General features: G+C 53.9%; 2 protein-coding genes across 2 annotated transcripts; both read left to right on the top strand.

Annotated features, from left to right (window-relative positions):
- The first annotated feature begins 14306 nt into the window (after positions 1–14306).
- On the top strand, positions 14307–18134 carry AP5B1 (adaptor related protein complex 5 subunit beta 1). Its single transcript, XM_074276537.1, has 2 exons — positions 14307–14988; positions 15478–18134. The coding sequence occupies exons 1-2, from the start codon at positions 14839–14841 to the stop codon at positions 18007–18009; spliced, it is 2682 nt and encodes an 893-aa protein (XP_074132638.1). The 5' UTR covers positions 14307–14838; the 3' UTR covers positions 18010–18134.
- A 769-nt stretch (positions 18135–18903) lies between these two features.
- Positions 18904–20536, top strand: RNASEH2C (ribonuclease H2 subunit C). Its single transcript, XM_074276550.1, has 4 exons — positions 18904–19152; positions 19879–19988; positions 20089–20208; positions 20438–20536. Exons 1-4 carry the CDS (start codon positions 18984–18986, stop codon positions 20468–20470), a joined length of 432 nt encoding a protein of 143 aa, XP_074132651.1. The 5' UTR covers positions 18904–18983; the 3' UTR covers positions 20471–20536.
- Positions 20537–20552: the final 16 nt, after the last annotated feature.

Here is a 20552-nt window from a genome sequence, read left to right as displayed (position 1 = left end):
CTCCCTCCCCTGCCTCTCTCTTTCTCTCGCTCTCTGTCTCTTTCTCTCTCTCCCTCCAAGTCTCTCTGTGTCTCTTTTTCTTTCCTTCTTTCTCCCTTTCTCTGTCCCCCCTCCCTCCTTCCCTCTCTTTTTCCTTTCCTTCCTTTTTTAAAACCAATTCCCAAACATTTCTCTTCTTTCCCTCCTCCGTCCCTTCCTCATCTGAAAAACAAACTCTGCACAGTCGCCCCCCCCCCCCGCCCCCAGCTCCCTTCTTCTGCTCCTGGCCTTCTGGAGTGGGACCACCCCCTGCCTGCAAAAAGAAAAAAAAGTGGGCCGGGGGTGGGGGGGCAGAGATACTAAATCCTTGTTAAAACAGATTTTAAAGAAATTAGAAAGCTGCCGGGCCAGTCATGTGACCTTTTATCAACTTGAACGTGTCTTAAATCTGAATCAGTGCCTTGTGTAACTTATGTTCAAAACCATCTAGAGGCAAGAAAATCCTTGTCCGGTTCCCTTTTCCTCCTACTTTGAGCTGTCCTGGCTTATTTGGGCAAAACCTTTTGAACTCTATGTACTTTTTCTCCCCTTTCCCCTCGCCTGAATCCGCACTCCAAGAAGTGCGTGCTTGCTGCAGCCTGCTTCTGCTCCCACCCATTCCCCTCTCTCTCCCTTTGTGTTTCTCCTCCTACTACTTCTCTCTCTGTCTTTCTCTGTCTCTCTGTCTCTGTCCCTGTCTCTGTCTCTGTCTCTCTCTCTCTGTCTCTCTCTGTCTTTCTGTCTCTCTCTGTCTCTCTGTCTCTCTGTCTCTCTCTTTGTCTCTCTCTCTCTGTCTCTATCTCTCTTTCTCTGTCTCTCTGTCTCTCTCTGTGTGTCTCTCTCTCTGTCTCTCTCTGTGTCTCTCTCTCTCTGTCTCTCTCTCTCTCTGTCTCTCTCTTTGTCTCTCTCTTTCTCTCTCTCTCTCTGTGTGTCTCTCTCTGTCTCTCTTTCTCTGTGTCTCTCTGTCTCTCTGTGTCTCTCTGTCTCTCTCTGTGTCTCTCTCTCTGTCTCTCTGTCTCTCTCTCTGTCTCTCTGTCTCTTTCTCTGTCTTTCTGTCTCTCTCTGTGTCTCTGTGTCTCTCTTTATGTTTCTCTCTCTCTCTCTCTCTCTCTGTCTCTCTCTGTCTCTCTCTCTCTGTCTCTCTCTGTCTGTCTCTGTCTCTCTCTCTCTGTCTCTATCTCTCTGTCTCTCTTTCTCTGTCTCTCTGTCTCTGTCTCTGTCTCTCTCTCTCTGTGTCTCTCTCTCTTTCTCTCTCTGTGTCTCTCACTCTCTCTGTCTCTCTTTCTCTCTCTCTCTGTCTCTCTCTGTCTCTCTCTGTGTCTCTCTGTCTCTCTCTCTGTGTCTCTCTCTGTCTCTCTCTTTCTCTCTCTCTCTGTCTTTCTGTCTCTCTTTCTCTGTGTCTCTGTGTCTCTCTGTCTCTCTCTCTTTCTCTTTCTCTCTGTCTCTCTCTGTCTCTCTCTGTGTCTCTCTGTCTCTCTCTGTGTCTCTCTCTCTGTCTCTCTCTTTCTCTCTCTCTCTGTCTTTCTGTCTCTCTTTCTCTGTGTCTCTGTGTCTCTCTGTCTCTCTCTCTCTCTCTCTTTCTTTCTCTGTCTCTCTTTCTCTCTGTCTCTGTGTCTCTGTCTGTCTGTCTGTCTGTCTCTCTCTCTCTCTCTCTCTCTCTCTCTCTCTGTCTCTCTCTGTGTCTCTCTGTCTCTCTTTCTCTGTGTTTCTCTCTCTCTCTCTCTCTCTCTCTCTCTCTCTCTCTCTCTCTCTCTCTCTCTCTCTCTCTCTCTGGCAGTTGGGGTTAAGTGACTTGCCCAGGGTCACACAGCCAGGAAGTGTTTGAGCGCAGATTTGAACTCAGATCCTCCTGACTTCAGGGCTGGTGCTCTTCCCCCTGCGCCCTCTAGCTGCCCCCCATTCCCTTCTCTCCTAGATCCTCGCCATTTTATTTATTTTAAACCTCCTTTTGTGATCCATCCCCTGAGATCGGAGTTTGTTGCTTGTGACTAACCCTTTCCCCAGGCTACCCTCCCTCTTATTCCTTCTCCCCCAGGTCCTCCCGTTTTCCTGTGAGTAGAGAATATTTCTATATCACTCTCCTTGTCTTTATTTATTTTTTTAGCATCCTTTGACCCCATAGCACAATGGCAAGTGCTGTCTGCACCCCGGCTCTTTCTCTTGTTTGGGGAGTCTACTCTTGTACCCAGATGATGCGAAATCGCCGATCTCCCTCCCATTTCTGTCTTCTTCCCTAACGGATCCCCTCCCCCTTCCCTTTCATTGCTTATTTTAGGATTAACAGACCATACCCCAAGTATCCCCAGGTACTTTGTCTCCTTCCATTCTGTCTGTGATGAAGTTTCATTTTTTCCTCCCTATTAGAAAGCTATAATAATAATAATAAAATATATGTTAAATATATATTTATATAATTAGGCTGCACAAGAAAAATCAAATCAAACTGGAAAAAAATGAGAAAATAAAATGCAAGCAAAGAACAACAAAAAGAGTGAAAATGCAGTGTTGTGGTCCCCCCTCTCTGGATGTGGATGTCTCTCTTCATCACAAGATCATTGGAGCTGGTCGGGATCATCTCGTTCATAAATAGGAGCCCTAGATCTTGATTATGAAAATCCTGAAATTGTTTCACTTGGGAGTTTCTTTTCAGGTCTCCAGGGAGTTCTGTCTTTACCCAGCCCTTTATTAGGTTCTAATAGGTGGGCATTTTTCATTCATGAGTTCTTGAAATATGGCAAAGCTTCTTGAATTGTGACCTCCCTATGGGGTCATGTAACTGAATGTGGGGGTCATAAAATTATGATTTATTATGGGTAAATATTTGATTTGTATACTTGTTCATGTGAAAATTCCTCAGGTAAAAAGGGATCAAGAGTGGAAAAAGTTTAAGAAGCCCTGAAATATGGGATATAAGTCTTTTGGGGGAGATGGAGTACAGCTAGACTAATGATTCTTTGATTTCTTTCCCTCTCTTTGTCCTGCTTTCTAGGTCGGTTGTCTTTTATATAAAATACCTTATATTTTCTTCCTTTAAAAAAATACAGTATTTTGACTTTTAATACTTTTTGTCTCATGGAGTCATTAACTCCTGTGTGATCGATCCTAATTTTCAGAGATGCTAAACCACTCATTTCCTCCAGTGAAATTTCTTTTCCAGTTCTTTTCTCAAGAGGTTTCATTTATAAAATAATTTTTGATAGATTTTTAAAAATTAATTTTATAATTATAATTTTTGACAGTACATATGCATAGGTAATTTTTTTTTTTTACAACATTATCCCTTGTATTCACTTTTCCAAATTTTCTACTCCCTCCCCTAGATGACAGGCAATCCCATACATATTGAATGTGTTACAATATAACCTAGATACAATATATGTGTGTAAATCCCATTTTCTTGTTGCACAGTAAGAATTGGATTCCGAAGGTATAAGTAACCTGGGTAGATAGACAATAGTGCAAACATTTTACATTCACTTCCCAGTGTTCCTTCTCTGGGTGTAGCTGATTCTGTCCATCATTGATCAACTGGAACTGGATTAGATCTTCTCTATGTTGAAGATATCCACTTCCATCAGAATACATCCTCATACAGTATTGTTGTTGAAGTGTATAATGATCTGTTCATTTCACTCAGCATCAGTTGATTTAAGTCTCTCCAGGCCTCTCCATATTCATCCTGCTGGTCATTTCTTACAGAGCAATAATATTCCACAACCTTCATATACCATAATTTACCCAACCATTCTCCAATCGCTGGACATCCCTTCATCTTCCAGTTTCTAGCCACTACAAAAAGAGTTGCCACAAACATTTTGGCACAGACAGGTCCTTTCCCCTTCTTAGTATTTCTTTGGGATATAAGCCCAATAGCAGCAATGCTGGGTCAAAGGGTATGCACAGTTTGATAACTTTTGGGACATAGTTCCTAACTGCTCTCCAGAATGGTTGGATTCTTTCACAACTCTACCAACAATGTATCAGTGTCCCAGTTTTCCCACATCCCCTCCAACATTCATCATTATTTGTTCCTATCATCTTAGCCAATCAGACAGGTGTGTAGTGGGATCTCAGAGTTGTCTTAATTTGCATTTCTCTGATCAGTAGTGATTTGGGACACTCTTTCATATGAGTGGAAATAGTTTCAATTTCATCATCTGAAAATTGTCTGTTCATATCCTTTGACCATTTATCAATTGGAGAATGGTTTGATTTCTTATAAATTAGAGTCAGTTCTCTGTATATTTGAGATGAGGCCTTTATCAGAAACTTTAACTGTTTGTTACTTCCCTTCTAATCTTGTTTGCATTAGTTTTGTTTGTACAAAAGTTTTTTAATTTGATGTAATAAAAATCTATTTTGTGATCAATAGTGATCTCTAGTTCTCCTCTGGTCATAAATTCCTTCCTCTTCCACAGGTCTGAGAGATAAACTATCCTCTGTTCCTCTAATCTATTTATGATCTCATTCTTTATGCCTAAATCATGGACCCAGTTTGATCTTATCTTGGTATATGGTGTTAAGTGTGGGTCCATATCTAATTTCTGCCATACTAATTTCCAGTTTTCCCAACAGTTTTTCTCAAATAATGAATTCTTATCCCAAAAGTTGGGATCTTTGGGTTTGTCAAACACTGGATTGCTAGAGTTATACACTATTTTGTCCTGTGAACCTAACCTGTTCCACTGATCAACTAGTCTATTTCTTAGCCAATACAAAATGGTTTTGGTGACTGCTGCTTTATAATATAGTTCTAGATCAGGTACAGCTAGACCACCTTCATCTGATTTTTTTTTTTCATTAATTCCCATGAAATTCTCGACCTTATAAAATAATTTTCTTAAACTTGCTTTATTTCTTTCAGGAACCCTTCTTGCCCTGATGGGCAAGCTATAGATTCCCTTAGGTTTTATTTGTAGGTATTATAGAATTTTCCTTTCCTGGTTTGAGTCTTGGGTAGCCATGACTCCCCAGCACTTCCTCATTATGTGTATCTATTTTTGGTTATTTTCCCCCCAGTTTTACCTCCCGCATGGGGACTTTGTCGACAGGTCCGACACTGTGCACTTCTGAAGGGAATGCTGAGTCTCGCTTAATCAGAGACCTCTTTGCTGCTTTGAGCGGGGAGTATTGAGTGCTGTGCTTCCCAGGGACCTCGGGGCCCTGACCACCTCCTGAGCAGCCGCCTGGAGCCCCTTCCTGGGCCAAGTTGTGTCAGGTTCCAAAGTCAGCTTGGCTTTGGGCAGCACGACTGTGGGCTTGCCCCTGTGAGAAGTCCAGTAGACCCCGTGGGATAGGGGTGAGAATGTAAGAATGCTTTTAAAGCCCCTGCCACGACAGGCACCTGCCAAGCCCAAGGGAGGGGGTGAGTAATGGAAGAGAACTCCTGCCTTCCAGAAGCTGGCAGTCTAAGGCAGGAGGCCCCATGCTCTGCACCCGTACAACTGGAAACACTCAGCAGCGAGAAGGCTCTGGCAGGTCCCACTACTTGTAGAAGTTAAGATTTTAGCAGGGCTCCAGGGAAGCCAAAGATGATGAAGTGGGCTGGTTCCAAACCACAGAACCAGGCTGGTTCTGATCTCCTTGCACTGGGCATCCCGCTGCAGCCCAGGTCTGTGGGCCAGATCAGAACCTGAGGTGTCTGGACTGTGTGGGGTCTCAGGCTCCTGGATGGGAAACACTTGTCCCAGTGGCCAATGCTGTGTGCCGGGCAACAGCTTAACTGCTTTACAGTGATTATCTCAGTCCTGGGAGGGAGAGGAAACCGGACTTGCCCAGGATCACCAGGCCAGGAGTCATCCCAGGTGGAACTCGGGCCTTCCTAGCACCAGGCCAGAGGCTCCAACCACTGGGCTCCCTGGCTGCAGACAGCTTCTGTTCCAACCTCAGTCCCTTGCCAGTGCCCTTTCTGGGCCTCCAGCCTGGACTCTGTGCCTCCCCGGACCCCTGTTCTCTGGTTTCTCCTGGAATTTCCCAATCTCTCTGGTGCTCTTCCTTGATCTTCACTGGAGCCAGTCCAGATAACCAGCTCCTCTGCTCCGCCACCATCTTTGCCGGCCAGTGAGGCTTCTTTTGTAGAGCGCGAGATCTGGCCTACGCCAGTGTTCTCCTGTCTTCAGTTGCCCAGTGCTCGCTAACATCACCTCAGTAGTCAATAGCTAAATTCAGCTGGTTGCTTGCTTTTTACTTATGTTTTTAATACACATTTTTTTTTGTTTTTTGTTTTTATTTTAGATTTATAAATTTTTTGACAGTACATATGCATTAATAATTTTTTTTATAACATTATCCCTTGTATTCATTCTTCCAAATTTTCCCCTCCCTCCCTCTACTCCCTCCCCTAGATGACTGGCAATCCCATACATATTAAATGTGTTACAGTATAACCTAGATACAATATATGTGAATACACATTGTTTTATGAATTATGTTGGGAGAGAAAAATCAGAGCAAAAGGGAAAAACCATGGGAGAGATTAAAAAAATAAATAAAAAAGAAGGGAACATAGCATGTGTTGGTTTACATTCAGTCTGTTTCCTTGGGTCTTTTTCTGGATGCAGTCGGTGTTTTCTGTCCAAAATCTCTTGGAATGCTCTGAATCCCTAAGTCTGCTATAGTTGACCATGGCACATTCTTTCTGTTACTGTGTACCGTGTATTCCTGTTCTGCTCGTTTCTTTTAGCATCAGTTCCTGTAAATCTACGTAGTCCTTTCTATAATCAGCTTGTTCATTTTTTTTTCCCCCAGGGGAAATTGAGATTAAGTGACTTTCCCAGGGTCATACAGCTAGGAAGTGTTAAGTGTCTGAGATCAGATTTGAACTCCTGGTCCTCCTCATTGAGGGCTGGTGCTCCATCCACTGCGCCACCTAGCTGTCCCAGCTTGTTCATTTTTTACAGAATGTTAACATTCCATTACTTTCATATGCCATACTTTATCCAGTCATTCCCCATTTGACAGGCATCCACTCATTTTCTAATTCTTTGCTACCACAAACATTTCGGCACATGTGGGTCCTTTCCCCTCCTTTTTGAGTTCCTTGGGATACAAACCAAGTAATGGCCCTGCTGAGTCAAAGAGTATGCACAGGTTTATGGCCCTTTGGTCATAGTTCCAGATTGCTCTTGGAATGCTTATATCATTTCACAGTTCCACCAACAATGCATCAGTGTGCCAGTTTTCCCACATCCCCTTGAATATTTGTCATTAATTGTCTGTTCATATTCTTTGACCATTTATCAATTGGGGAATGATTTGTATTCTTATAAATCTGACACAGTTCTTTATAGATTTTGGAAATGAGTCCTTTATCAGACATACTGGCTATAAAGATTTTTTTTCCCCTTTTAATCTTGTTTCTCTTGATTTTATTTGTGCAAATTTTTTTTTTAATTTAATGTAATCAAAGTTGTCTATTTTGCCTTTCATAATGTTCTCTACTTCTTCTTTGGTCATAAATTCCTCCCTTCTCCAAAGATCTGACAGGTAAATTATCCCTTGCTCTCCTAATTTGTTTGTGGTATCATTCTTTCTGCCCAAGTCATGTACCCATTCTGACCTTATTTTGGTATGGGGCATGAGATGTGGGTCTCCATTTGTTAGCCAGCAACACATGGTTTTGATGACTGCTGCTTTATAATGTATATTTTAGGTTTGGTACTGCTAAGCCACCATCCTTTGTATTTTTATTTTTTTCATTAATTCTCTTGATATTCTTGACCTTTTGTTCTTCCAGATGAATTTTGTTATTTTTTCTAGTTCTATAAAATAATATTTTGGCAATTTGATTGTTGTGACACTGAACAAGTAGACCAATTTAGGCAGATTTGTCGTTTTTATTATATTAGCTCAGCCTAGCCATGAGCAACTGATATTTTTCCAATTGTTTAGATCCGATTTTGTCTGAGAAGTAAAATTATGTTCATCTAGTTCTTGGGTTTGTCTTGGCAGGTAGACCCCAAGTATTTTATTTTGTCTACAGTAATTTTTTGTAATTATCTTGCACCATACATTATGTACTGTACAGTACATTATGTGTACAGTAATTATGTTGTAATTTCTTTTTTTATTATAACTTTTTATTGACAAAACATATGCATGGGTAATTTTTCAACATTTACCCTTGCAAAAACTTCTGTTCCAACTTTTCACCTCCTTCCCCCTCCCCCCTTCCCCTAAGGGGTAGGTTGACCAATACATGTTAAACATGTTAAAGTATATGTTCATTACAATATATGTGTACATATTTATACAGTTCTCTTGTTGCACCAAAAAAAAAAAAATCAGATTTAGAAAGAAGGTAAAAATAACCTGAGAAGAAAAAACAAAAATGCCAGCAGTCCCCATTCATTTCCCAGTGTTCTTTCTCTGGGTTGCCTACAGTAAATTTAAGTGGGATTTCTCTCTTGCTGATGGGCTTTGTCAGTAATATATAGAAATGCCAAGGATTTGTATGGGTTTATTTCATCTCCTGCAACTTGGCTGAAGCTATGAATTGTTTCCACTAAGTTTTTGGACGATTTTCTAGGATTCTGTAAGTATATCATCATGTCATCTGCAAAGAGGGATACTTTTATTTCCTCATTGCCTATTCCAATTCCTTTAATTTCTCTTATGTTATTTTTTGTTTCTTATGTTGAATAATAGTGGTGATAATGGGCATCTTTGTGGATGTTAGATCAAATCTAACCACAAAATAAACAAGAAAGAAACCAGGGAGGTTAATAGGTTCCTAGAAAAGCTAGATATGATAGGCCTCTGGAGAAAATTGATTTCTTCTTCATATTGAGTAACCAATCAGTATTGAGGAGCTTTTACAAAGCAATTTTTTGAAAACGTATGGCGACCAAAGTCCAAAAGCATCGTCCTGCCAACCGCATCATTCTCTGACTGCTGTGCTGCAGTCCCTGGGGAGAGTGGGCGCTCACTTCCGAGGGCCAGTGGGGGCCGCTTGGGAGACATGGTGTCAAGGCTGTTGGGTCAGTCTACTGATGGGCTGGGTCAAGGAGGTCTCTCCTCAGGGATGGCTCCTTCCTGGGTCTGGCCTGACGTCCTGAGGCCTTTGTTGACCTTTCAGGACCTCACAAGGTCCCATCCCAAACTCAGGTTGGCCCAGGAGGCTGGAACTCACCAACCGCCCCCATCCAGCCTCAGGAACCCAAAGGGTTGTCCTTCTCCCTGGTGGCTGGAAAGAAGGAAGAAGAGAATTAGCCTTTAGCGCCCTTTGAGTGGAAGGCAGGAAAGGGCCATGAGTACTGAGAGTCCTCCTAGTGCTCCTGGAGGGGAGGATCCTCCATCCCCCAGGTCCACCTGGGTTGGGAGCAGGCAGAAAAGACCATGTGCCCGAGGGCCCGGGGCCGCGGTAATTATAAGCAGAAAAGGCCACAGTCATTCAAGGAAACCAGAGGGGACCAGACCAGATAGAGGGTCAGAGAGTGAGCCGGCAGGAAGCAAAGGTGGGAACGGATGAAGGTCCCGGTGGCCAGTGACCTCCTCATCCCATAGGATGACGGCTCCCGAGCTGCAAACGGTCTCTGAGAATTGGTCTGGTATTTTTGTAAAAGATGGGTAAACTGAGGCCCAGAGAAAGGCCCAAACAAGTGGGAAAGTGCCTTGGAGACGGCGAGTAGGGAGAATTACTTTTCCACACAGAGGAGGCAGGGCTCCTGACCCCTTTCCATTTGGACATAGCTCAGATCTGCATGAAGTTTTTCTGAGGTTTGAAGCAACGGGGCTCCCCAGAGCACTAGCCCTAGACACAGGAAGCCCTGATTAGATCTCTCTGCCTGCCTCAGTTTCCTCAACTGTAAAGTGGGGATAAATAATAGTACCTGATCTCATCTGATCGTTATTTCTCAAGCACTTGGCAAACCTTGAAAAGCACAATTGCTCTCTTATGAAATTTGTCTTTTTGCATTACTCCCGCTCTCAGGGGCTAAGCATTCATCCACTGAACATTTGAAAAACACTTATTAAGTGCCTACTGTGTACTAAGCAGTGTCCTAGACGCTACACTACTTCCTGCCCTCAAGGCACTTCCATTACTGGTGGGGTGAGTCACCAGGAGACGGGGAGCCAGAATCCTTGGTCCTGAAATCACCTAGAGAGTGTCAGAGGCCGCTGCCGGGATTGAGGGTGAGCCTTGGTTCGGGGCTGGGGAAGGAGCTGGAGAAAAGGTCTGGGAAGGGGGGGAAGGGAGCAATGCCAGCTGGTTGGATTAAAGACTTGGCACCTGACCCGTCCAGACCAAGACTCTGCCCAGAGCAGTAAGGCGACTTGCCCAGGGTGACCCAGCACAGCCCGTGTCTGGGGCAGCCCGCCTGATGTTGAAGACCGACCACTGACTTATGTGGCACCTGAAGGTCTGTTGAGGGCCGGGATTCGGGTCTCCCAAGCTCAGACCCAGTACAGACACCAGCTGGACCGGCCCGATCACCTTTGGGGACCTGGGCAATGGCCTGAGTGGTCGCTGTCTCTCCTGGCCCATGTGACCTCCCCTCCCTTTAGTTTTATGTATTAATGTTACTTTTTCATTCATTGTTTACATCATTATATTTCCTTTCTCTATGGAGCAAATAAAATCCAGTGGCTTCCCATTACCTAGAGACAAATACAAATCTTCTGGCACTAAAAGCTCCCCGGACCAGGCTCCTCCCTCTGCCCTGGCCCCACATTGTGCAATCCCCACACAGCTGCACCAGCGCTGGTGACACATCTCCCCGCCACACCTTTGCACCAGCCGGTCCTGATGCCTGAAATGCCCTCCCTCACTCACTTCTTCCTTCCTCATTTTCTTGGCTTTCTTCAAGCCTCCACTCCAAGTCTACCTTCCACAGGAGGCCTTTTCTCCTGCTTCCGGAGCTTCCCCTTCGCCCCATCTGGATCTGGTCCGGACCCAGTTCCCCACGTGCTGGGTGCCCGGCAGAGTGTGAGGGCCTGGAGGGCAGGAGCTGTTTATCTCTCTGTAACACGGGCACTGGGCCAGGGCCTGGCACATGGCAGATGCTCAATAAATGCTTGTGGCCTGACGGGCACGCCAATGAGCTGTCAAGCCCGGTCAATCCTCCTCCCACGGCCAGACCGGCTGCTTCTCCCACCCGCGGTCACGGCCTAGCGGCGGCTCCGTTGGTGATTTAACCTGGGCTGTCTTCTGGAGGAGGAGGAGTGGGGGGAAGGTGAGCTGGACCGCAGCCAGGACCTTCTCTGGGGACTGACCGGGCCTGGGGTGCTGCTTTCTGAAAGGGTCTTCGAAAGGGTCCTCTGCATGTGCAAAAGCGCTTGTGGCCACTAGAAACTGGGAGCCAAGGCTGCCCAGCAGCCGGGGTAAAACCATGCTCTATGAAGGTTATGGAATATTCCTTAAGAAACGGCCAGCCGCAGGAGGACGTCACTGGGGCCTGGGGACACTGGCAGGAACTGATGCTGAGGGAAAGGAGCAGGACCAGGAGACCATGGTGCACCACAAGACTGTGTGATGATCAACTGCGAGGGCTGTGGCCCTTCTCACAGTGCGGTTCCAGTGGGCGTCCGTGTCCCGAGAGACCTCTGGAGGCTGAATGGGGATCGAAGCGGGGAACTTGCACCTTTTTACATTTTTTTTCTTTCTCCTGGTTTTTCTCCTGTTCATCTAATTTTTTTTTTTTGTACATAATATGGAAATATGTTTAAAAGGATTGTACGTATTTAATTTATGTCTAATTGCTTACTCTTTTGGGGAGAAGGGAAGAAAAAAATTAAACCAAATCTTATAAAAGTCAATGTTGAAAAGTATCTTTACAGTTTGTGGCAGTAGTGGCCAGAAACTGGAAACTACGTGGATGCCCATCAATTGGAGAGTGGCTGAATAAATTGTGGCACATGAATGTTATGGAATACTATTGTTCTGTAAGAAATGACCAGAAGGATGATGTCAGAGAGGCCTGGAGAGACTCACACGAACTGATGCTGAGGGAAGTGAGCAGGACCAGGAGCTCATGGTACACTTCAACAATACTGTATGAGGATCAATTCTGACGGACGTGGCCCTCTCCAACAATGAGATGAACCAAATCAGCTCCAATAGAGCAGTGATGAAGTGAACCAGCTACACCCAGTGAAAGAACTCTGGGAGACGACTATGAACCACTCCATAGAATTCCCAGTCCCTCTAATTTTGTCCGCCTGCATTTTTTATTTCCTTCACAGGCTAATTGTACACTGTTTCAAAGTCCGATTCTTTTTGTACAGCAAAACAACTGGAGGACTAGACCGCCTCCCCTCCCCCCCCCCCCTGCAGAAGGTGGGCTGTGAGCTAAGCCTTGAAGAAAGTCCCAGAGACTGAAAGACAGGGGTGAGGGCCAAGGCCTCTCAGGCAAGGGGGCAGTCAGGGCAAAGGCCAGAGGCGGGAGAGTTAGGGCCCTGATAGAAAGGGCTTTACATGGCAAACAATGTCTGACCTGGAGGCGCTAGGGACCCTGGGGAGTGAGTTAGAACGATGGTCTCATTTGGCAGGGGGGTGCCTGATGGATCGGAGGGGGAGGGGTTTGAGGCAGCTGAGCCCCCAAGTCCATGGGAAGGTCCCCACCATTGGCTGTCATTAGTGGGTTTCTGGGTGCCCTCAGCCAGCTCTTATTTGAAACTGAACCGTGTTGGGGGCTCTTGGTTACCCCCATTTTAAAGTTTGTACAGCATTATGCAGATTTGCCTGACTTTTCACACACACCCCCAGACCCAGGAAGGCGGGAAGCCTAGGGGCTGATGGGAGCTCACCATGGAGGTCATGCCCTCTGGGGTCAGCGGAAGCGCCATGGCAGGGACAGGAAGAAGTGGGGGGGAAGGGGCTGCCCTGTGCCCCCACCTTTTCCCCTTCTCCGAGGAGCCAGACACCCCTGGATTATCCCAGGCTGTGCCTGGGCAAGGGGCCAGGTCTGGTTCCAAAGGCCGTGCCAAGGCTGGAAGTTCCCTGATCAGATCCTGTGCCAGTGCTCTGGAGTTTCTCCTGACTCCAGCCCAAGGGGACCCCGGGGGAAAGCTGCCCCCAGAGGCAGGGCCGGGCAGCTCAGGCGGCAGCGTCAGACGCGATGGTCCAGATCTGACCTGCTGGTCAAATAAACCTGCGGTCAGGGCAGCCCCTCCCGCTGCTTCCTCTCCTCCCCAGGCTCCCTCTTTCATCTTGGGCGCTAATTAGCGGGAGGCCTCCCCACCTCCAGCCTCCTGGGAGTCATTATCCCCATTTTATATCCAGGGAAACTGAGGCACCTAGAGGGGAAGTGGCTGGGGAGCAGTGGCTGAGTCAGGGGCTGACTCAAGTCCTGCCAGACCAGTCCTTGGACTCTTTGCCCACCGCCCTGCCCCATCCACCCAAACAGCAGGCGTCTCTGGGGCCTCTCCCCCACCCCCACGTGTCTTGCTGTCTGGGCTCCGGGGCCTGGGGGGCGGGGAGGGCCTGGGAACACTATTCGGCCCCTTTTGCCTTCAAACCCCCCCCCCCCCAGCTCATTAAGCCCTCAGGCCCTTTCGGAGTCAGGTTTTTCTGCTGTCCTAGGGAGGTGGGCCACTGGGACCCTCAGTGTCCTTGGCAGGTCTCCCTTCCCCGAATTTGGGTCTGAGTGGAATCGAGCTCCAGTAACAGAGCCAAAGACAGAACTGGGCCCTCCCTGCTCTCCTGTGAGCCCCTGTGGCAGATCGGCCCAGCCAGGGGTTACTGCCAGCGGTGGCCACGGAGCAAAGGGGAGTCCTCACGGGGCATCCGGACAAGGGGGGGGCGCTTTCTCTGGCCAGCCCTCCCGGCTCCCAGGCAGCTTTGGAACCCAAGTTCAGGACCCAGCTTCGGCGGCAGCTCTGGGGGGGCTGCCCTGAGTGGGGGAGCTGCACTGGGCCATCCTCCAGGCCCGGGGCGGGGTCCCCATTGGGAAGCCCAGCCCGCCCAGGGCTCGCAGCCCGGCCCGACCGGTTCGGGGGACTCGCAGGTGGGGCTCTCGGAGCAGGCTCGGTCCCTCCCGGGCCCCGGGGGCCCGTTTCCTGGAGGGGGGTCGGCCCCCCGCAGGCCAGCCCGGGGAGGGGGACTGGGGGGAGACGGGGGGGGGGGCCCCCCGCCGGGATGGGGGGAGTGTCCCGGGAGCCGAGCCGGGCTGGGGGCCAGCGGGCGCCGGCTCCGTCCGCGCCCACGCGCCCACGCCCGGCGGTTTCGGGGAGAGGCGGGGCCCCCGCGCGGCGGCGGCGGCGTGACAGTTACTCAGCCCCAGCGAAACCGACGAGCCGGCGCCTGCCCGCCCCCGGGGCCGCCCCGTTACTGCCCCGCCCCCTCGGGCCGTCCCGTTAGGGGGCGGGGGCGGCGCCCGGGTTTCGATGCCCAAGGGGGAGACGGGCCGGAGCCGCCTAATGAGCCGCGCGCACGCTCAGCCCGCCCGGGGCCAGGGAGGCGCAGGCGAGGCCGCTCCTTCCGGGACCGATCCGCCATCGCCCTCCTCCGCGTTCTTTTCCCAGCCGGGCGCCCGCCGCGTACACCGTCCCCGCCTCGTCACCCCCGCCCGCCCTAACGCGAGCACCTGAAGGGCAGATAGCGCCCGGCCCGAGTGCAAGGTCACGGCCCCCCTGGCGCGGCCCGCGCGGCCCCCTCCGTCCCGTCCCCGCCCCGTCCCACGCCACTGCGGGCTCTAGCAGGGGAGGACGGGAGGGGGCGGGGCGGGATCGGTGCCGCGGCCTCAGATCCCCCCCTGGCGGACGGAGAGGGAAACAGGAAGGAGGCCGGCGCTGGTGGCGGAGGCCGGAGCGCCGAGGTGAGGTCTGAGCGCCCCCGCCGCGTGAGCTGCCGCCGAGGCCCGGGGGTCGCGGCCCGGGGTCATGGCCCCGCGCAGCGGGGAAGCGTGGGCCCGGGCGCTGGCGGCGCTGCGGGCCAGTCCTGCCGCCTTCGTGGCCCGGGCCGGGGCCGACGCTCTGGCGGCCGAGCTGCTGAGCGAGCTGCGCAGCGACCGGCTGAGCGAGGTGGTCAAGGTGGGAGCCCCCCTCCCCCCTGCCGACCGTGCCCCCCATCAACATATTCCCCTCCCCCAGCTCGCTGCCCCTGGGTGACCCCTCAACTTAACTCCCCCCTCACCAACAGAGGCCCTCCTTCCAAGCCTAGCTCCCCTCCCGGCAGCCCTGGCTCCGCCCCTCATTACTTCCCTCAGTGGCCCCTCCACCTGCGCCTCCCCCAACCTAGCTCCCCGGCCCCCAGCTTGTTGGCCCCCGGATTTACCCCTCACCTTGTCCCTCGGGTGTCCCCACTCAAACCTGAGCCACCCCCCCCCCCCCCCGCCCCGGGGCCCTTGTTCAACCTGGGCCCCCCTTCTCCCCCACCCCCTTTCAGCTGGCCTCCTGACCCAAACCCCCCCCCCCAATCCCCAGGATGTGGGCCAGCTCCACCCAGCCCCTGACCCCCAGCTCCTCGTCCCCCACCTGTGACCTCCGGGGGTCCCAGCCTGACGCTCTGCTCCCCCACAGATCTCTCTGCTGGCTGTGATCTTGGAGTTCCCCACGCATCTGTGGCCTGACCCCGGGGGGGCCGAGGCCGCGGCCTCCACGCTCCTGGACACCCTGGCCCTCCTGCCCCCGAGGCCCGGGCCCCTGCACCGGCCACTGCTGCTGGCCGCCACTAGCGTCCTGGCGGCCAGCGGGGCCCTGGGTCCGAGCTCGGCCGCCTCGGCCCGCCTGCTGCCCCTGCTGTTGCGGGTGGCGGGGGGCCGGGCCGGGGGCCCCGAGCAGCGAGCCCTCCAGGCCACTGCGTGCGAATGCCTGCGGGAGCTGGAGAGCTGCCGCCCGGGGCTGCTGGCCGGGCAGCTGGGGCTGCTGTGGGCTCTGCAGGATGCCCCGGGCACCCAACCCCACCGCCTGCTCTTTGTGCTGGCCCTGCGCAATGCCCTGGCGGCTATGGCCCGGGCAGGCCCTGGGGCTCGGGCGGGCCTACAAGGACTGCTGGCTGCCAGAAGTGACCGGGGAGAAGGCCAGGCCTGGGATTGGGGCCTGGAGGTCCCCCTCGACCAGCGGCCCGGCCCGTGGGACTGGAGCCTGGCCGGGGAGGACATCTGGGACTGGGAGGCACCCCGGGGCCAGGGAGCCGACTGGCCCCCCGCCCTGGATCTGGGCCCGCCCGAGGCCCGGGAGCTGCGGGCTGCCGTGTCCCAGCTGCTGGATGCCTCCTACCTGCTGACCCCACCGGCCCAGGCCCGCACGCTGCAGCAGCTGAGCCAGGTGCTGAGGGCCGTCCGGGGCCAGCCCCCAGCCCTGCTGAAGCCCCAGTTGGTGCGCCTGCTGGGCACGGCCCGGGTGTCCCTGCTGCACGCGGTGCTGGCCTTGAAGGACGCCTTCGGGGAGGCCCTCTTCACGGCTCAGGACGAGGCTCTGCTGTTGCGCAGACTGGTGGGGGCTGCCCAGCACCCAGCCCTGCCGCCCCCTGCCCGCCTTTTCTACCTGCACTGCCTCCTGCACTTCCCCGAGAACTGGCCCTTGGGGGCCGCAGGGGAGGAGACCACCCCGGTTCTGCTCACCCCCGGCCTGGCCACGGGTCTTCTGCCCAGTCTGCTGCAGGACCCCCCAGACCTCCTGGCGCGGCTGCATCTTCTGTGTCTCCTGTGTGGGGAGGAGCTCGGGGCTGACGGCCCCCGGGACTGTCCGGGCACCGGTGCCCCGGCCCTGGCTTACCTCCAGGAGCTGCTGGTCGGCCTGAGGCAGGGGGCGGCTCAGCCAGGGGCTCCCCGGATGTCAGCCACTCTCTGCTTCCGGGCCTGTTACCTGGCTGCTCGCTGCCTGGCCGGCCACCCAGGGGCCCTGGCCCAGCTCACAGAGGGCCTTGCCGAGCTCTACCACGTCCGGCCTTGCCTGGCCCCCCATTTTGTTGACCTTCTGGAGCAGGCGGGAGCTGCGTTGGCAGACCCCTTGGGGAAAGCCCTGCAGCAGGTGGCAGTGGCTGGGACTGGGGGGATACAAGCCCACCGCTGGCACCTGCAGATCCTCACCAAGGTGGCAGGGGGCCAGCCCTTGGGTCCCACCTTGGACTTCCTATGGGCAGCCCTCAGGCAGCCTGGGGACTGGGCCTGGGAGCAGGCCCTTCTGGGGGCCTGCCGGGCCCTCCTAAGGGGGACGGGACCGAGTGGGGCCGTCCCCGGGGACCTGGCCAACCTGCTGCAGGAGCTGGCCCGGGGCCTGCGCGACCCGGACAGCCGAGACCGGGCCCGCCTCTATTACAGCCTCTTTACCCACCTGTCGGGGCCCAAGCTGGGCTCGGCCCTGGGCCCGGCACGCTCCACGCCCATGCTGTGCTCTTCCCTGGTGGAGGAGAATGAGGGCTTCGCCTCGGCTCTCACCGTCCAGGAGGCCCGGGCCCCTCTGCAGCTGAGGCGGGTGCCCCGGCAGGCCCGGGAGGCCCCTGTGGTCCTGGGCCTCACAGTGGAGACCTCCGAGATCCTCTACTCATTGGAGCTGCGCTTCCGTGTCCTGGGGCCACACTATGAGCCTCTAGAGGCCTTGCGGATCCCCTGCCTTCGCCCTGGAGCTCCCCCCAAGCTGCTGCTGCTGACCCTGGAGCCCCGGCGCCCCTACCCTGCCCTCCTGGACATTAGCGTTCTCTACGCCAGCCCCACTGGTCTCACCTGCTACGCCCAGATGCCCAGCCTGCCCGTGGCCTTTGCTGACCTCTTTCTGCCTTTGCTGCCGCCCTCCCCAGAGAAGAGCCCCCCCGGGGCCTTCCAGGAGCTCTGGGCTTCCTGCCTGCCCGAGGGGGCGGAGAGTTGCATGTGGGGCCCTTGGCACGGCCCGGCACTCGAAGCCCTGGTGGCCAAGCACTGGGAGCCTTTCCTGGTGTCTGCCACACCCCCCACCAGGTACCAGGTGGCCATCCGGCTGCCCCCCAGCTCTCAGCTGTTGCTGCAAATAGAGGCCGCTGGGGAGGAGGGAGCCAGGGTGGCCCTGAGGACAGATGACTGGGCCGTATTGCCTCTGGCTGGGGAATATCTCCGAGGCTTGGCGGCTGCCGCCTGAGCAGGAGGGGGCCCGGATCCTGGCTTGGGGAGAGTCGACGGATTCTGCCAATGGGGTGAGGGGACAAGGGGCGCGCTGGGTCCCTGCTACTCGTTCATTCATAAAAGCTTGTTTATTGGTGAGAAGTGCACGGTTTCTTTTTCTTCTCTACTGGAGGGGCTTTGGGCAGAGGGGCCCTTTGGGAAATGGGTGTCTGCTTGAAGGTTGAGAGCAGCAGTTTGCCAGAGGCCAAGCGGCCTCTCCTGTGTAATCGGGGCTCAGGGACCTGGCGCTGAAAGGGGGCCCGTCCTCACCATTGCCGGAAGCCCCCTGAGACCGGAGTGCCAGGAGGACCAGCTGGGCTCCATAGGCCTCCCTCCCAGTGGCGTTCCAGGGCTGCTCAAGGAGCGCCCTGGGGCCTGAGGGTACATGCAGACAGGAACTGACTGCCCCCCCCCCCCAGGTTTCCGGAGGAAGCAGCTCTTTGGCCCCTTCCCCCAGAAACGAGCCCCCAGGGCTGCTCTCAGAGGCTCTGGGTGCGCAGAAGGGAGCAGAACCAGGCAATGAGCGGCCTGTGCCTTGGGGAGGCCTCCAGAATAAGCCCGGATGTGGTTTTGTTTTCTCGGTGGGAGGGAAGGAACTCGCAACGGAAAATACAATTGGGCATTTGAAAGAAAAGCCGGTTCCTGGGGAGCTCCCGCTCCTGTCCTTCCTCCGGGAATGCTGGGGCCGCAAGGCCGGGGGAGAGCTGCCGAACCAGGGTCAAGGGACAGCTCCGCACTCCGGAAATTGCAAGATTTGAACCCATAATACACTAGGGGGTAGCTCTGTGTTCCTAGCACATGTCGGTACGTGATGCCTGTGACGTCAGCACGCACGGCCACAATGAACTACGGCTCCCATGAGGTGGCGTGCAGAGCGCAAGCGCTTGGCGTTCGGCGCGAGTTCCAAGCGCATCCCCTACGCCAGCGCACGCGCACAGGCTCTTCGAAGCGATGCCGGACGGCGCAGCCCCCGCGCTCCCGGGCCTCATTCGGCTGCAGCCGAACTCCGTGCGCTCCGCGACGCCAACCGCGCTGCACCTTCTCCCCTGCGAGATCCAGCACAACGGACCCGCCGCCGTCAGTCGCTTCTTCAGCCCGGCCGTTCGGCCGGGGCCTTCAGGTGCCAGGAGCATGCGCGCTGGAGCCGGGTGGGAATGGACTACAATTCCCGTCAAGCCTGGGGTCCCGGGGACGGGGGGCGGGGGGATGAGCGTGAAAGGCTCTTAGAAAATGTCATTGTTCTCCCTGTGCACACACGCCGCGAGGCCCGTCCAGAAATGAAGCCAGACTTGGAGGGGGGTGTACCCCAATTTGCTGTTTTCTGCCGAAGGTGGCGGTAGGGACAGAGGAGTAACTGAGCCCGGGCCCCTCCCACCAAGGGGGAGGAGTGGAAAGATGACTACTTGGTTGCCCATTTAGTCAAATGTGCACTTATTAAGCACCTGCTGTGTGCAGAGCCCTCACGGAACTAACTGGTCTAGGGGTCCTAGGGGACCTCAGGCCACCAATCCTCTCCCTCTCATCTTACACATGGAGAAACTGCGTCCTCCCCCAACTGTCCAGGGCCTGGGCTAAGGACAGCTGGGATTTGCATCCAGCCCTTTGCCTTTGACCTTACCCTTCCCACAGCCCACTGCTGCCTCCACTTAACCTCGGGTCTTTGTCCCCATCATGGGGCAGCCCTTCAGAGGAGGAGTCTGGGCACCCACAGGAGGGAGGGCTCGGTGGTCCATTTCACAGAAAGTCTGAGTCACTGAGTGGGCTTGCTTCCCCAGGAGGAGGGGACACCTCAAGCTTGGGGTCAGTACCAGGGCCGGCCCTGACCCTCAGTGTCCCCTTGTCCCAGGGCCCACGGTGTCCTTCAGAGGCCGCAGCCTGCAAGGAGAAGAGGTGACCCTGCCGGCTGGCTATGTGGGGCTGGTGCTTCGGGAAGAGGACAAGGCCCAGGGGTCAGAGGTGAGTGGGCGCTTGGGAGGAGGTGCCCAGAGTGGGTGCGGGGCACCTGGGGGCTGGGAGGCAGGGTCTGGCCCGTGTAGCACAACTGCTCATTCCTCAGGACCGGACCGTCCAGGCCATCGGCACCTTTGGCAGCTTCACCCTTTGGGGCCTAGAGACCCCCCCAGGGCCAGATTCCCGGATACATGGAGCCCTGAGCTGGCCCAGCCTGGCCACTGCTGTGAGTGTCATGCCTGGGGACCCCCAGTCCCAATGCCCCTCCTAGCTAGCCCTGTCTGCACCTAGGGGGGGTGTAAATGTCTCAGTCCAGTTCCCACCCCCTGCAGGAAAACCACTGAAGGGGAAATGCTGGGGTGCCACAAGTTTCAGGGCAGGCCCCGGGGCAATCCATTGGGGGGGGGGGTCACAGCATCAGGCCCCAGCCTGCAACTCCTGTCTGTCCCCTCCAGATCCATGCACCCGTGGCTGAGGACGACGGCTGAGGCGGCAGTTCTGAACCCCAAACTGTGCCATCATCCCCACTGCACAATAAAAAAGTCTGGAAATTGTGTGGGAGTGAAGCCC

Source organism: Sminthopsis crassicaudata, chromosome 6, assembly GCF_048593235.1.
Source record: "Sminthopsis crassicaudata isolate SCR6 chromosome 6, ASM4859323v1, whole genome shotgun sequence".
Lineage (NCBI taxonomy): Eukaryota > Metazoa > Chordata > Mammalia > Dasyuromorphia > Dasyuridae > Sminthopsis > Sminthopsis crassicaudata.
This window is presented reverse-complemented; position numbering and strand designations above follow the sequence as displayed.

Coding starts and splice junctions, on each gene's coding strand:
- AP5B1 (XM_074276537.1), top strand. CDS start 14,839: ATGGCCCCGCGCAGCGGGGAAGCGTGGGCCCGGGCGCTGGCGGCGCTG. Junction 14,989..15,477: donor GGCTGAGCGAGGTGGTCAAG/GTGGGAGCCCCC, acceptor GCTCCCCCACAG/ATCTCTCTGCTGGCTGTGAT.
- RNASEH2C (XM_074276550.1), top strand. CDS start 18,984: ATGCCGGACGGCGCAGCCCCCGCGCTCCCGGGCCTCATTCGGCTGCAG. Junction 19,153..19,878: donor CGTTCGGCCGGGGCCTTCAG/GTGCCAGGAGCA, acceptor CCCTTGTCCCAG/GGCCCACGGTGTCCTTCAGA. Junction 19,989..20,088: donor ACAAGGCCCAGGGGTCAGAG/GTGAGTGGGCGC, acceptor CTCATTCCTCAG/GACCGGACCGTCCAGGCCAT.